Source organism: Rhinatrema bivittatum, chromosome 5 (genome assembly GCF_901001135.1).
Source record: "Rhinatrema bivittatum chromosome 5, aRhiBiv1.1, whole genome shotgun sequence".
Taxonomy (NCBI): domain Eukaryota; kingdom Metazoa; phylum Chordata; class Amphibia; order Gymnophiona; family Rhinatrematidae; genus Rhinatrema; species Rhinatrema bivittatum.
Window position 1 is genome coordinate 170,189,425 of NC_042619.1, and position 17,242 is coordinate 170,206,666.

The window sequence follows — 17,242 nt, forward strand, 5'->3', positions numbered from 1 at the left end:
AGGCTCTCAGTCACACACAAACACACATGCTCTTAATCATACATACACAATCTCTCACTTACAGATACAGGTTCTCAGTCATACACTTACATTCATGCTATCTCTCTGAAACACAAAGGATCTCAATCACACACACATACTCTTTTACACAAACTGGTTTTCAATCACACACTTACACATACAGGCTCAGTCGCTCACTTACATACATGCTGTCTCTCTCTCTCACACACACACACACATGATCTCAAACACATATGCATGCATGCTTGCTCACTCTCTCCCCCCACCTAACTAGCGGCAGCAGCAGCCTCCTCCACTTCCAGTCCTCGCGGCCTCTAGAAAGGACTCCCATCGGCTGCGGGGGCTGACGTTGTTCCTCTTGTGCTCTGTGCCGCGCTGCTCATTCTTAAGGCTGACCCTTTCTTCTTCAGGCCACACTGCTAGCACTAGCATGGTCTCTTCTTCCCGCGCGTGCGGCCACTGCATTCCAACTCCTCTTCTGGACCACGGGGGGGGCGGGAAGAAGAGACCATGCTGGTGCTGCTGATTCCAGCTCTCCTGCTGCATTCCGCCCGGGCTATCAGCATTTTAAGCCCGGGCGGAGGATGAATTCCTATTTCGCTGGGGCAGGGGGAGCCCTGGGCCAGCAGGGGGGGGGACTGGGAAGTGTAGCGACACACCTGTGTGTGCTTCGGGACACACTGGTGTGTCACGACACACCCGTTGAGAACCGCTGTTCTAAAGAATATTGCCGGTTAAGTGCGGACGCATTTTAAAAAAGACAAATAAACACAGGTAAGTCTGGCTTGGCAGCCAGGGCCCCCTTCCTTCCTCAAATAGATTTCAATTTCAGTCTGGGCCCCTGCTCTCCCCCCCCCCCCAAGCTCCCTGAATTGTTAGAAAAAAAAACAAAGTGTCCAGACAAAAGGCCAGAGGAGGTAGGTCAACAGACCCACTTCAGTGATTCAAACATTCTACCCTGGAAGGGGGTAACCCCTCCTCCTTATTCCCGCAAGCTAACCCCATCCTGCCTTGTTGCCAGGCACCCCCAAATGGTCCATGGCCATCTATGCTACTGGTGTTGCTGTAGGAGTGATTACCCTCCCACCACCACCTTCTGTGACCCAGTGCCTGAGCTGCTGAAATTCAGTTGGAAGCCCCCTCCCAAACAGCAGCTAAGTAAGCCTACCTGAAACCCCAGCTCCTCCTCTCACCGGTGCTGAAAACAGAGTTACAGCAGCAACAAACTGTGGCTGAATAAAGAAGCACCAGGGCTCTGTTCCCTTTTTTTTTTTTTTTTTTAAACAGCTTTAATAATTGCTGCAAAACAGAAAGCTCATTCACTGGAAGAATAACCGAGGCTAGAGGTAAATCCACATAAGAGGACTAGGGAAGGGGGGAGAAAAGGTAGAAAACAAAAAGAAATTATTGGAGAGCAAAAGTCCTGCTCGAGAGTCCTTCCTGCATGCCACAAATATCTCAAGTTTCTGCCAGGGCTCGTAGGCACCTGGGAACTAACCAAATGACTGTTCCACCATGGAATTTCCCCAGGAGTATGATCCAAGGCCTACTACATTGGAGATAAAACTGAAAAGATACTCCAGAAGCTGAGAACGGCACTCTACCAGGGGAGACAGTTCGCAAACTGGTGCCCTGGGAGCGGCCTGAAAATTACTCTACCAAGATCACACCCAATGACCTCCTAAGAGTCTAACAATACTGCTATACCAGTCCAGTACCTGCCACTATCTACTGGAGAAAGAAAATATTTGCAAGCATCTGTGTTGTACCAACTACTAATACCAGTGATGATGTCATTGGAAGCATTATGTTCTGTCTCCATCTGCTGGCAGAGTGTATAAATTCATGCATCTGAACTGGACTAGCAGGATGATAAGAATAAACATTTTATTAAAAAAATTATGGTTTTCATATGCAAACCCTGACTTCTTTGTAAATACTGGAGACACATATAATGAGGCTTAAAAAAAGGCACCAACTTTATAGTATTAATGCTTTTTTGTTGCTCCAATAGAAAATATCTAAACCAGTAAAGACTCCAAATATTTCTGGGATTAAGAGGACAATGTACTAAATGGCAAATGACTTCGCAAATGCGATAACACATGGAAAAATTGCAAAGATGGTGCAAAACCCAAAACCACTAATGAGCTAAAAAAACATGCAAATCAATTCATTAAAGATTCTGGCAGAGGACAATTATGCAACATGGTGTATTTCTTCAAAAAACTTCAGCCATCAGGGAGGAATAGTTAAGTTTCTTTGTGATAATGCTTGTGATTTCATGGCTTCACAGGAATGGTCCCAACCATTCCTGTGAAGCCATTCACAGTATAGCACATTTTACTCAAATACAGAAATACTTATTGTATTTCTCAAGGGAAACACATCCTTTCAAGTGTGAAGGAACTTGCCTTGGACTTTGCTGCCTTCACAAGGATATCATAATTGGACAGCGGAGGAGCAGGATGTTTTCGCAGTAACGCATACTCTGAAAATTCATTGTAAATTTTTTCTGCGACAGAAACGTTGGCAAGCAACATGAACTCTTCAACCATAGAATTTGTTTCTCTATAAATATAAAATGAATAATGTTAATGAGAAAAAAATCAGTGGTTATATATATATAAGGAAATCATTTTGTACTAGCTCTAGAAAGCTAGCTTTAGAAAAGGCCATTAGACTTGCATAAAAATGAACCGTGAGAGGTTTGTGAGGAATTCTAAAAGTTTCGACTTTTTTTTTTTTAATTATACAAACATGACTATGTTAGAAAGTATCCCTGGTGTAAATATACATATTTTAAATAACAAAAATAGGAAAATTGGTTTTACCTGCTAATTTTTATTCCTGGAATACCACATGTCAGTCAAGACTCCTGGGTTCTGCCTCCTTGCCAGAAGATGAAGACAGAGAAAAAGGTTTCACTGATACTGCCATAACACCTAGTATGCCACCTGCAGTCCCTCAGTATTGACCTATATCCAAACCAAGATGATAATCAAGAAACTCTAACAACTAAGACTTCAAAACCCCCCCTCAACGAGCAGGAAGAAGGTGAAGCTTTCAAACTGGAAATCCTTTCCAACAACAAAGGAGAAACATCAATGAATCACTCGGCAACTCTGCATCACAATTAAAAACAGTCAGTACGAGCAGACTCTTGCAGATGGGCAGGGTTCTGGACTGATCTGTGGTATTCCAGGAACAAAAATTAGCACTAGAAACCAATTTTCCTTTCCTGTTCATACCTCAAATCAGTCCAGATTCCTGGGATGTACCCAAACTCCCCTAACCAGGGTGGGACCGTGAAAGTCTCACTCATAGAACACTCTCACCAAAGACCACATAATCCGGAGTCTGGACATCAAACGCTAATGTCTGGTGAAAGTGTGCAACGACTTCCAAGTAGTTGCCAGACAAATCTCCTGTGGATACACCTGTTGAGAGTCGGCCCAAAAGATTGCCTGACAGCAAGTTGAATGAGTCCTCAACTCCTCTGGAAGAGGACAACTCTTACAAATTTAAGCCGAGCAAACAGCTTCCTTCAGCGAGTGTGCAATTGTAACTTTGGATGCCTTACATCCTTTCTTTGAGCCACACCAAAGCAGAAAGAGATGAGCCAACATCTGGGAACTATTACTAACCTTAACATTTCAACAATGCCCGCCGCACATCTGACACCCAAAGTTCTTTTGCTTGAAGTGTAAAAGAATCCAAATTCTGAAAAGGCCTGAAGCTCCACTGTTTGATTACAATGGAATTTTGAAACAACCTTTGGAAGAAAAGAAAGTACCATGCGCAATGAGATCCTAGATTCTGAAATTTGCAGAAGAGGATCCCAAAACGACAGTGCCTGAAGTTCTGAAGTCCTACTGGCTAAACACACCACCACAAAAAAACTTCCTTCAGAGTTATAGTTGCCCTCTTCAGCAGTTCAAGCTAAGCCTCACATATCCCCCTCAGAATCAGATTAAAATTCCAAGAGGGCAACTCTTTCTCATTGGAGGATGCAAATGTTTTGCTCCTCAAAGAAAATGTCTGGATGCGTGGCCAGGGAAATTCTCTGCACTTTACCCCGAAGACAGCCTAATGCATGAGTGGGCTGAATTCCCTGATTGGCACACCAGGACTTGAAGACTCACCAAATCCTCACATAAGTCAAGATCATGGATGGATGTATGGCTTGCAGCAAGGTGGTAATGACATCCTTGGAGTAACCCTTCCATCTCAGTTACTTCTTCTCAAAAGCCAAGCCGCGAGACAGAAGTGAGCTGCCTGTTCTGAAAATATTGACCTTGGTTGAGAAGCCTCGACACATGGCCGAACCTTATAGGCCTGTCTACTGCCAAGTTGACCTGGTCAACAAACCAAGGATGACAAAGCCAATCCAGAGCCACTAGAATCATGTTGCCCTGATGTTTCTCTATCTGCCTTAGCACCTTCACCACTAGTGGGCACGGAGGAAATACAAAGCGGAATGTCTCGAGGACAGGGTAGAACCAGAGCATCAATTCCCTTTGTCCTGTGTTCTCTCCAGCAACTGTAAAAATAAGATGCCTTAGCATTCAGTCAGGACACCATCAAGTTCGTGTGGGGTAATGCCCACCTAGCCTGAATGATACAGATTGCTGCGTCCGACACTCCCATTCTCCGGAGTCTAGCTTTTTTCAACTGAGAAAATCCACCTGAACCTTGCCCACCCCTGCCTTGTGAGACACCGCCAGTCAAGACAAGTGTTCCAGCCAGCGGACCAACTCTTGGGCTTCCCGAGTCAGTGCTTGACTTTTGGTACCTCCCTGCAGATTGATGTACACCACCATTGTTACATTGTCTGATAGAATCTGCTCTGATCATTCATGTAATCGTGGCAGAAAGGCAAGTAATGCGAAATGCACCGCTCGTCTTTTACAGATTGATAGATCACGATGCTTCTTTGATCATTGGCCCTGCGCTGACTGATCTCCACGCATGGCACCCCAACTAGAAAGCTTGGCATCAGTGTTCACTATCACCCAAATTGGGACCTCCAAATCCACACTGCGAGTCGGCTTTCTCGTACCAATCTACCATGAAATGCTATCTCTGGACTCCATGAGAGGAAGCGGAAGATGAAACTCCTCTGACAACGGAGTCCACCGGGAAAGAAGAGCTCTCTGAAGGGGCTGCATATGTGCAAATGCACATATGCAGCCCCTTCAGAGAATTAGTTCTAGGGTAAACGTTATAGAACCCAGGACCTGTAAATAGTTCCAGATTCTGGACATCAAATGTTCCAACAAGCACTGGATTTAAGCCTATACCTTTAGCATCCTCTCTTCTGTGAGAAACATGTACCCCACCTGAGTGTTGAAATGAGCCCCTAGATACTCCAGGGACTAAGAGGGAATGGGATGGCTCTTTGCCAGATTTACTACTCAGCCCAGACACCTTAACTGCAGCAGTACCCACTGAACTGTCGACAGAGGTCCGTTGATTTTGTTCGTATGAGCCAGAGATCCAGATATGGATGCCATACCACCAACACTTTGGTGAATGTATGAGGAGCAGTCACCAACCTGAAAGGAAGGGCACAAAACTGAAAACATTATTCAAGTATCATGAACCAACTGTTAAATAAATAAATAATAAAATAAGTATCATGAACCATCGAAACCACTGGTGTTCTGGCTTGATGGCTATATGGAGGTATACCTCTGTCAAACTGAGAGAGACTGGTAACTCATCTTTGTGTACAACTGCGGGGTTTACATGTGGAATCTTGAGGACTACATTTACCTTTTTTAAATCTAAAATAGGTCTGAATATTCCCTCTTTATTTGGTACCAATAAAAACATGGAATACCTCCTTATTCTCTGTTCCTCTTGAGGAATCGGCACTATTGCCTCCAGACGCCGAAAGAGGTCCATTGTCCCCTGGACTGCCACTCGTTTGGCGTGGGGAGCGCAAGGGGCGACTATGTAAATCTCTCAAACTTGCCAAGCAAATTCTAAAGCATAGCCATCTTTTAGCACATTTAGGACCCATTGATCTGTCATAATTTTGGTCCATTCCTTGTAAAAGAGAGAGCTAAATGACTGGAACAGAAGAGTGGACCAGCTTTGCCTCATTGTGAGGACTCTGTGTCCCCAGCTCACTGCATCCACTGCGAAAGGACTGCCCCAAGGACTGTGCTCTTTTCAAGCTCTGCCTCTGAGGACCCCAAGACCTTCTTTTCTGACAGAACCTCTTATTCTCCCAGAAGTGGGAATGGGTGGGAAAAAAAAAAAAAAAAAGACGTCTTGCCCTTAGCCGGTCTTCTGTCATTTTATGCCCTTTGGACTCTCCCAGATGTTTCATCAGCTATTCCAAATCTTCTCCAAACAAGAGCTTGTCCTTGAACAGCAGGGCCCCTGGCTAAGATTTAGGCCATACATCAGCCAATTCATAACTAAAGCAGACGTCTGGCTGAAACCGTGGCATTCTAAATCCTGGAAGAAGTGCTCATCAGTTCATACAAGGCATCCGCCACATATGCCACTGCTGCTATCAAGTGCTCAGTCTGTTTCATTGCAGCTGCTGATGTAGACTCCTTTCCTTGCAAATGCTGTATCCAGTGCAAGCAGGCTCTTTGCATAAAACTATTGCAAACTGCAGCCCCGATATCCAGGGCAGAGACTTCAAAAATCTGCTTGATGCGGACTTCTAACTTTTGATCCTGAACATCTTTTAGTGCGGCAGACCCTGCAACTGTAATGGTGGACTTCTTGGTTACTGACGACACCAAAGTGTCCACCTTTAGAAGTGTCAAAAGCTCTAGCACGTCCTCCAGCAACAGATACAGCTTTGCCATTGAGGCTGGTCTCAGGGTTATCCCACTCTCTGACAACCAATTTCTTCACTGACTTATGAAAAGGAAACTGTTTCGCTGAGCACCTCACAGATATACCATACTGGGTCAGACCAAGGGTCCATCAAGCTCAGTATCCTGTCTCCAACAGTGGCCAATCCAAGTCACAAGTCCCTGGCAAGTTTCCAAGCATTAGATAGATCACAAGTTACTATTGCTTATTAATTACCATCATAGCAGTTTATGGATTTATCCTCTAGGAGCTTATTCAAATCTTTTTAAACCCAGTTACAGTAACTGCTGTAACCACATCCTCTGGCAAAGAATTCCAAAGCTTAACTATGCGCTGAGTGAAAAAGAATTTTCTTCGATTTGTTTTAAATGAGTTACTTGCCAACTTCATGGAATGCCCCCTGGTCCTTCTATTATCTAAGAGAGTAAATAACCAATTTACATTAACTTGTTCAAGTCCTTTCATGATTTTTGTAGACTTCTATCATATCCCTCCCTCAGTTGTCTCTTCTTGTCTCAGTCGTCACCATGACAGGGTCCACCCCTTCCTGGTCAGATTCCTCTTGTGAAACCTTAATGCCCAACTCCTTAAGGACATGTGGCATCAAGGGCCACAGCTCAACTTTTATGAAAAAGGCATACCATCTTAAGGTCATCCGCTTCGGCCAACAGAACCTCCTCTGGTCCATCCTCTGGTTTAGATATATCTTGCACAGAGCCCACTCTTGGGGGTATCCCTCTGCAGCAGCCTCAGATTAATCTAATTTGTCAGTGTCCCCCGGGACCACATAACCAGGAGCTTTCATAAGCTAGTAGATCCTTTGCTCTTCGAAAGCTTGGGTTTCTTTGCAGGCCGTGACCCATTCACGGGCCAACTCTGGGACAGAGGGTTGTCCCTGCCCCCGCTGCTTTCTTAGCTAGATATGCCTTGTGCATAGGAAGCACAAAATCCGCAGAAAAGGCTTGAAGATAGTCTGAATCCTCATCTGGAAGGTTATCTTCAGAAATAGAGGATCCTTGCTCCTCAGGCCCAGACACAGCAGAACATAATGGGGGCAGGTAATCCCCTACTTCTTCAGCTGCTCCTGCTGCCACTGAGGCCAAAATGGTTGCTGTTCTTGCGCTGATGGGAAAAGTTTCAGCATCGGACCCAAATGTTTGCTGTGCGGGTATCCTCAACACTAACAAACGCTGAACTTGCGTCTAACTTGCACATTCTCTCCTCTGTGAGGAAGACCTTGCCCTGAACAAAGCGCCTAGGTAGTCAAGAGTCTGAGATGGTTTCAGGAGGCTCTTTGCCAGATTTACCACCCAGCCTTGAGATTTGAGGAGATGAATCATCTTTTGAGCCGCAGTGTGAAACCTGGCTTCCGACTTTGCCTTGATGAGCCAATCATAGAGATAAGGGTGCACCAGCACCCCCTCATGCCAAAGAGCTGCCACTACAACCACCATGACCTTGGTGAAAGTGCGTGGCACCATGGCCAAACCAAAAGGAAGAGCCTGAAACTGGAAATGCTGACCCAGCACCATAAATCTCAGAAAGCGCGTGTGATCCCGACAAATGGGAATGTGCAGGTACGCCTCCGTCAAATCCAAAGCAGCCAGAAATTCTAGGTTGCGCACTGCTGCAATCACCGACCGTAAGGTCTCCATGTGAAATCTTGGAACCTTTAACGCTGCATTTACTCGCTTCAAGTCCAGAAAAGGGCGAAAGGTGCCTTCTTTCTTTGGAACTACGAAGTAAATGGAGTATCGACCCTTGCCCCATTTGTCCTGAGGAACCAGAATTATGGCCCCTAAGCTTCGCAACCTGTCTAAAGTCTCCCGAACTGCTTGATGTTTTTCTCATGACCTGCAGGGGGAGACTAGAAAGATCGTGAATGGGCATGCAAACTAATGCGCAACCATCTCTTATTAAAACTGAGAACCCACTGATCCTGAGTAACTTTGGTCCACTCCCCGTAAAATCGCTCTAGGTGACCCCCTATACAGGGAACGACGGAGGGGACTGGTCTTGCCTCATTGTGAGGATTTGGCCCCTGTAGCTCCACCTCCTGTGGAAGCTCTGAAGGGCCTACAACCTCAACGAAAGGACTGACCCCAAGCCTAACCCAGAGGAGAACTGCTTCTGTGATGCTGGGGCACCTCTCGAATGGCGAGACCTCCTGCTATCTTGATAACGCGCCCAAGATTGAAAAGCCTGCTTGCTCCTAGGCTTATCCTCTGCTAACTTGTGAACCCTTATTTTCACTCAGTTGTTTCATCAATTGCTCCAAGTCTCCCCCCAAACAAAAGATGCCCTTTAAAAGGTGGCGAACTAAATGGGGATTTAGAAGAAACATCCGTTGACCAATTACGGAGCCACAATAATCGCCTGGCCAACACCGCAGATCCCAAAATATGAGATGAAGTTCGTACCAAATTGCATAAAGCATCTGCTACGTATGCGACTGATGCCTCCAAGCATTCTGCGTTAAGCTCCTCGCCACCAGACTTTGCTTGTGCGTCCTGAAGTTGCTGTACCCAGCACAGACATACTCTCTACTTGAAGCTGGAACAAATGGCAGCCTGCAGACTCAAACCAGACACCTCAAAGATTCTTTTGAGATGGAGCTCTAACTTCCGATCCTGAACATCCTTCAGAACTGCGGCGCCTACAATGAGGACAGTCATCTTCTTTGTGACTGCTGAAACGGCCCCGTCCACTTTTGGAAGTGAAAAAAGCTCTTAACGTCTGCTCAGGCAAGGGATAAGCTTCGACATCACTCTTCCCACACTTAATCTGGAGTCGGGGGAGGGGGTACTCCATGCACGATCCACTAACTGTTTCACGGACCAATAAGGAAACAGTCAGGGGGCCCCTAAGGCCATCGAGGACTGGATCCTTCCTGTCCATGTCCAAATCCTCCTGAGAGATCTTCAGCCCCAACTCCTTGAGGAATCAGGGGACCCAACTCCTCCCTCCGAACGAAAGGATTTTGGGGTCATCCCCTTCCGAAACAGGAAGGGCCACCAGGTCGTCCCCTGGAGTTGTGTCAGTTATTCCCTGATCAGCACCCTGCGCCCCCAAAGTTGCCTCCACATCTTTGGGGGCCTCCGGGGACCCAACAGAGTTATTGGAATCGTCAGCTGCCCTCCCCGTACGCAACAAGCGCTGCACCCCGGAAGGCCGGGGGCCCCAGGACAGACTGGGCCCAGCCACAAATCTGGAAGCCATTGGGCACAGAGCCGGGGGATGCTGGTCCTGTCTTCTGCTGGTATTCCATCCTTTCCTGCTGCGCCAAAATAAGCTTAATGGAGCAGCAGGATAAAGTCAGGGGAAAAGGGAGGGGCCCGATCCCCCATATTCCCCAAAGTCGGCAAATCCAGCAAAGCTGCTTCCTCTGGTCTCCCTGCCCCCTCCATGGACCAGGGTGGACTGGGGAAAGTTGCGGAGGAAGGTCCCCCTCCCAAGGAGCGGGCAAAAGCACCCGAGAACCCAAAATGGCTGCCGCTGTCACATCGAGCGGCAAACCATCACCCCACCGGTGGGACCAGAAACGCCCCCCACTGAGCCTAAAAGCCGCCAAGCCCCGGGGAAGAGTCAAAAGGCTCGACCCGTGCCGACCAATTGAAGGGGGGGGGGGGGGGGGGGACGACACTGGAGCCTTACCGCACAGCCGCTTTCTGTAACTTATTTTTTTTTGGTTTTTTTTTTAAAAAGTGGAGGTCTCCCCTCTCCTAAGGCTGCAACGGAGCTGTCCAGCTCAGCACAGTCAAAAAGAAGAAAGGAGAGGGAGAGACCCCAAAATAAAGGAGCAGGTAGGGTGACAAAACTCCACAGTCCTGAGCCCAAAGCTGCCTCGAAAAGGGGAGGGATCTGGACCACCAGGTTTGCATCCCACAGATCACCAAGGATCGAGCCTACAAAAAGGTCACTGACCTCCAGCTTGTTCACCTCGACCAAACAGGGAAATAGTCTCCTCAAGATTCTAACCCCTGGGAGGAAGGCTCACAAGAAAAAGAAAAAAGGAAAAAATTAAAAAGAATTTAACAGACTGTAGAAAGTGAAGATTTATGCACCATCCACCATCTGCTGGAGACAGAGAAATAATGAGGAACTGCAGGTGGCACCAGGGCTTACGAAATAGTGTCAGTGAAACTTTTTCAGTCTCCATCTGCTGGCAGGGATGAATAAATCCAGGAGTCTGGACTGATCCGTGTACGTACAGAGAACACAAAAATGGAATAAAAAAAATAGTAGGATTAATGGAGAGGATCCCTGCAGAAAGAAGATGGAAAGGGAGCACTTAGTAACCTGCACAGAGAGGCAGGTCAGCCTATAACAGCAATGGTATGGCTTTGTGCTTCAAGGAATGCACTGGGGGAACTCGCATGGAGCAGTGGTTACAACCCTAAACAGCAAAGAGCAGACTGGATGGCCATTTTGGTCTTTATCTGCTGTCATTTACTATGTTACATACCTAAGCTCCTTTGTCTGTAGATCTATGGGATCATGAGTTTCACTGTCCATGTGGAAGCGGACTTCTGGTGAAGAAAGTGTCAATGCTCTAAAAGAAAAAAGCAAATGAAAAAAACTCCAATAATTCCAGTCTCGTTAAGTACTGGCATGAGTTGCACATTTTTTCACATCATTCAGACAGCAATTAAGGAGGCAATTTTTGAAACTGTGCGGGAGGTGCAAAATCCACAGGCACCTGCTTCCAGTGACTTTGCAGCAAATGTAAGGGAAACTCATGCATATACTTTGCCTTCAAGAACTGCCTAAGGTAAATGTACCCGCTGGGATCTGCATCTGTTTTTTCTGCAAATATGTTTTCCGGTAAAAATGTGTGCAGTTTTGAAAATCCAAAACTGTGTGTGCTGTTGCCTCTTCTGAGCTAACCGTATGTCAGGAATGCTTCTGCACAACGTGGGTAAAAGTATGTGTGTTGTGTGATATTACATGTACTTTTATTTGTATACAGGGTGGCCAATTTTCAGATAGGCTCTTTACACAGATAAAAAGGCTTTTGAAAATTGCTCTCTAAAACAGATGATGTCACCCATGTGTGAGGGCTACCATCCTACTTGTCCTAGGAGAACTGTTCCATTCCCTTTATCATTTGGTCGCCCTTCTCTGTACCTTCTCCAGTGCAACTATATCTTTTTTTAGATCAGGCGACCAGAACTGTACACAGTACTCAAGGTGCAGTCTCACCATAGAGCGATACAGAGACATTATGTATTTTTCGTTTAACTCCCCATTCCCTTCCTAATAATTCCTAACATTCTGTTTGCTTTTTTGACTGCCACAATACACTAAGCAGATGATTTCAATGTATTATCCACTATGATGCCTAGATCTTTTTCCTGGGTGGTAGCTCCTAATATGGAACCTAACATTGTGTAACTATTGTATGGGTTATTTTTCCCTATATGCATCACCTTGCACTTATCCACATTAAATTTCATCTGCCATTTGGATGCCCAATCTTCCAGTCTCTCAAGGTCCTCCTGCAATTTATCATATTCCACTTGTGATTTCCAGCCTGCCTCTCTGACATCACAGAGGCTCTTCACTGATCAGCATCTGCTTGCTTTCGCTCCGGATCACACTTTCTCGTGCTGTTCCCCCCCTCGGCCCAGCACTGCCCTAGTGACATCATCCCAGGGCGCAGAGGGGGTCATAAGCGCTGAGACCGGCCATTTGAGTTCTCCTGCCGCTTGTTTCCAGCCTGCCTCTTTGACATCACTGAGGCTCTTCACTGCACAGCATCTGCCTGTCTTCGCTCCGGCCCCAGATCACCCTTTCTTGCGCTGCTCCCCCCTCGGCCCAGCACTGCCCTAGTGACGTCATCCCAGGGCGCCAAGGGGGTTCATAAGCGCTGAGACCGGTTGTAGGTGCCGCGCGCCAAAGGGGCTTGCCCCTTTGTGCGCCCCTTCGTGCTGTCCTTCCTTCACTGCAAATTTCCAACAAGAAGTTGCAGCTCTGATCAGATAATGGATGCCATCACTTCATCACCGATCCCAACTTGCATCTACAACGGTACATATTGTAAAGGGTATTATCGCATTAAGAAGTCAACATCAACTACCCAAAAAACAAGAAACTCTTGTTTCCTAATTTGTTCTTATTAGACTTTTTATTAATTAATGCTCAATCCATCACAAAGAAACACATGATTACTTCAGGATAAAAAACCTGATTTTATTGCATAAACTGAAACTTGGCTAAAAAAGTCTGATACAGTAATTGTCAATCAGTTGTCAAATAACTCATATGACTTTTTCTCGATACCTAGAACAAATCATAGAGGGGGAGGAATTATGCTAATTATTAAGAAAATATTTTCAATTAAGCTTGTACCCCATAACCTTCCCCATCAATATGAAGTCACATTATTTGACTCATCTAAAATTCAAATCTGTTTAATTTATTGCCCTCCTGGGTTACTAGAGCATAATGTATCCCCACTTATCAAATTTTTCACCACTAATCTACTTCACAACATTCCAACTGTCATCCTTGAAGATTTTAACCTCCATATTGATGCAACACCTCTGTCAACTTCTGCCCAAACTTTCCTTGGTGCACTCTCTGCGCTCGGCTTCAATTTAGTTTCTAATAATCCAACTCATAAAGCAGGTCACTCCCTCGATTAAATTTTTATTAATAACAAAATTAATACCGATACAACAATACAAATTAACCCTGTCCCTTGGTCTGATCATTTTTAATGTGATGTTCTACATCTTTCGAGCTCCTACCACACTCAACTATCAATAACTACACTACCTTCAATTACTGCCCTCCTTTTCCCTTGCACCTTACTCAAAATTAGTTACAATGTCAGTTAAAGAATATTGATTTCGAGCATCAGGGTTTCTTACTTGAAACTTGTATTGGTCTAACATAGTTACTGCTGTCTGTTGCTTGTTTACTCTGACCAATAAAAATTTACATAAAAAAAAAAGAATATTGATTTCACAAGCACTGAATCAGCATTACTTCTGAGATCACAAATACAATAAACCCTATCAAAACCAAACAAATTTACAATTTAAAAAACAAAATAACAAATCCATGGTATAACACCCAGATCAAGGACGCAAAACGCGCATTACGAAGAAAAGAAAAAATATGGCGAAAAAAGAAATGTAATCAATCATTAATCAACTCCCGCATTCACCTTGCACATTACAAAAATTTAATAAAACCAAAAAAGAATACTATAGCAAAAAAATATAAAACTTCACATATAATCCTAGAATCCTCTTTAATATTGTTAAAAAACGGACTTGTGAAAACAACACATCTAACTTTAATAACAAGAATACTTTTTATCATGATCTTGCAAAATTAAAAAAAAAAAAAATTTCTAACATCATTGATACGCTTGATCGAAAACCACAACACATCGCGCTAACTAGGAAAGCTGTTAATACCTGGGCCAGTTTCGAGTTGGTCTCTACAGTAGAAATTGAAGGGATAATTAAATCCCTTAGTCCTGCAACGCATCCGTCTGATGAGATTCCTATAACTATATTAAAAGAACTTTCCCAAACAATTGCCCCTACGGCAACGGCAATAGTGAATAAATCTCTCGAGGAAGGATCGCTACCAGATTCACTGAAATTAGCTATTATCAAACCCATCCTAAAAAAAAAAAGAACTTATTAAAATTGGAGGGATCTATCATCCCATCTCAAATTTATCATTTTTTGCCAAAATTACTGAGAAAGTCAAATTAAAAACAATTGTCCGATCATCTAGAAACTAACAACATTATCTACCCAAATCAGCATGGTTTTAGGAAGGACTTTAGTACAGAGACATTACTCCTCTCATTAACTGATACCATCATGAAAGGATATTATTATGGATATAGATATTTACTTATACTCCTATATCTTTCGGCCGCCTTTGATACGGTAAATCATAATTCACTCATTTGTAGATTATTGGAAATCGGACTCTCTGGATTAACATTAAAATGGTTTACCCACATACTTAGAACTTTCCAAGAATCTTTTAACTCTAGTAAATCAGAAATCATCTCCCTCAATACAGGTGTTCCACAAGGTTCTTCCCTTTCTGCAACTCTATTTAATATATACCTTCTTCCACTTGCCAATTACTTTCAGGACTTGGCTTAACATATTACATTTACGCAGATGACATCCAGATTCTCATCCCGATCTCAGAGTCCACTGATCAAGCATTTAAATTATCCAATATGTACCTGAACATAATTAAACAACTACTAACCCAAATGAGACTGAGTATCAATTTAGATAAAACAGAATTTTTATTACTGGAAAGGAAAATCGATGACTCAAATATCAATAGATCAGCAGAGATTGATAATCTGACGATTAAATTAAATGACAAAGTACAAGACTTAGGCATCTGGTTAGATCCTGAACTTAATTTTAAAAAACATATCTCCCTTAAGGGTACAAGGTTTTAGTAAACTTCTAATGTTAAGGCGCCTCAAATCCCTTATAGAGTATAATGATTTTAGAACCATTTTACAATCTCTACTTTTTACTGGAATTGACTATTGTAATTCTCTCATGCTTGGTCTTCCAAAGTCAACGATTCACCCACTTCAGATACTTCAAAATGCGGCGGCGAGACTACGTACTGGTTGCAAAAAAATCAGACCATATAATTCCCATCTTACAGGCACTACATTGGCTACCCGTTGACAAACGGATAGAACATAAGATTTTATGTATTCTACACAAGGCTATCTATGACAGTTAGGCGGAATGGTTAAACGCCACTGTCAGAATTCACATGCCTCAATGTAATCTGCAATCCTCTAATAAAGGTTTATTATCAATCCCTTCCTTGACATCGGCACATCTTACTTCTGTAAGTGAGAGACCGATTTCGTTAGTGGGGCCAGGCCTTTGGAATAGGCTCCCGACGAATTTAAGGATGCAAAGTGATATGAAACTCTTTAGAAAACAGCTAAAATCCTGGCTCTTTGAGCAGGCATACAAAGAATGTAATTGCTAGCAGTGGAAGTTCTTTTTATGTCAGCTACATTTTCAAGTTTTATTTTTTGTTTTTATTAATATTTTTATGCTAATCCATTTATAGTTTTAAGATAGTTTTTATAACTATGCCCAGGATTGTAGTGTTTTCATTTTTATTATTCTATCTTACTTTAGGAATATGAAGGCTGGTTGTTAATGATTTTTACATCTTTTGGATACATTGGCCATCCTCCAGTCTTCAGGTACAATGGATGATTTTAATGATAGGTTAAAAATGTAACTAATACATCTGAAATTTCATTTTTTTAGTTCCTTAAGAACCCTGGGGTGCATACCATCCGGTCCAGGTTATTTGCTACTCTTTAGTTTGTCAATTTGGCCTACATCTTTCAGGTTCACAGTAATTTGGTTCATTTCATCTGACATCACCTTTAAAAACCATCTCCAGATCCGGTATCTCCCCAACATCCTCATTAGTAAACACAGAAGCAAAGAATTCATTTAGTCTTTCTGCAATGGCCGTATCTTCCCTAAGAGCCCCTTTAACCCCTCGGTCAGCTAACAGTCCAAACAACTCCCTTACAGGTTTCACGCTTCAGATATATTTAAAAAAGTTTTTAATGTAAGTTTTTCCCTCTACGGCCAACTTAATTTCAAATTCTCTCTTAGCCTGCCTTATTAATGTTTTACACTTAACTTCACAATGCTTATGCTTTTTTCTTTAGATGGATCCTTCTTCCAATTTTTGAAGGAATTGTTTTGGCTAAAATAGCCTCTGGATATTGCTAAAATATTTGCATACACAGAAGGTAGTGCATGCAAATAAATCTCATGCATATTCATTAGGGATATCCTGAAAACCCAACTGGCTGAGGGCCCATAAGACCAGCTTGAACACCCCTGGCCTAGTTGACTTCAGAAAGGACTTCATTGTACTGAATCTCAAGATAAGCTGTATGCTATGGCAGTGAGCTCCTTCTACTCATCCTGTTAATGCCCTTTAACCACAAGAGCTTGAACTCAAAGCCTGCAGGACTGTCCTCCTTTCTATTTCCTCTGGACCACGGAGTCCAAACCTAGCTGAGAACTTTAACCCTGCTCTAAGAAGCTGGTTAAAGTAGCAAATTCCACCAGAATCCCAAGAGTTTTGGCCCTGCAGCTATGCCTTTTGGGCCCTTCAGTCTCTTCCTGCTTCAGATGCTCTTAAAAATACGCAGACTGTCCAACATTCTCATATTTCCTTAAAAGATTCATAGTAGGGAGTTTTCTCCTCAGATCTTTTAAATTCCAAAGTGCATCTAGTTATTTGGGTCAGCCTATTGAGGAGGTGGAAAGAACTAAGTTTTATCCAGCGCAGCAGTTCAGGCTGGCCATAGAGCAGGTGG

General features: G+C 43.7%; 1 protein-coding gene across 1 annotated transcript in view; it reads right to left on the reverse strand.

Annotated features, from left to right (window-relative positions):
• Positions 1–17,242, reverse strand: part of DIS3 (DIS3 homolog, exosome endoribonuclease and 3'-5' exoribonuclease) — a 165,079-nt gene that overhangs the window by 27,319 nt on the left and 120,518 nt on the right. Inside the window, exons 15-16 of the mRNA XM_029603017.1 lie at positions 11,330–11,416; positions 2,436–2,592 (exon numbers count right to left, since the gene is read on the reverse strand). Coding sequence (XP_029458877.1) covers positions 2,436–2,592; positions 11,330–11,416 — 244 coding nt within the window. The remainder of the gene's footprint in view (positions 1–2,435; positions 2,593–11,329; positions 11,417–17,242) is intronic.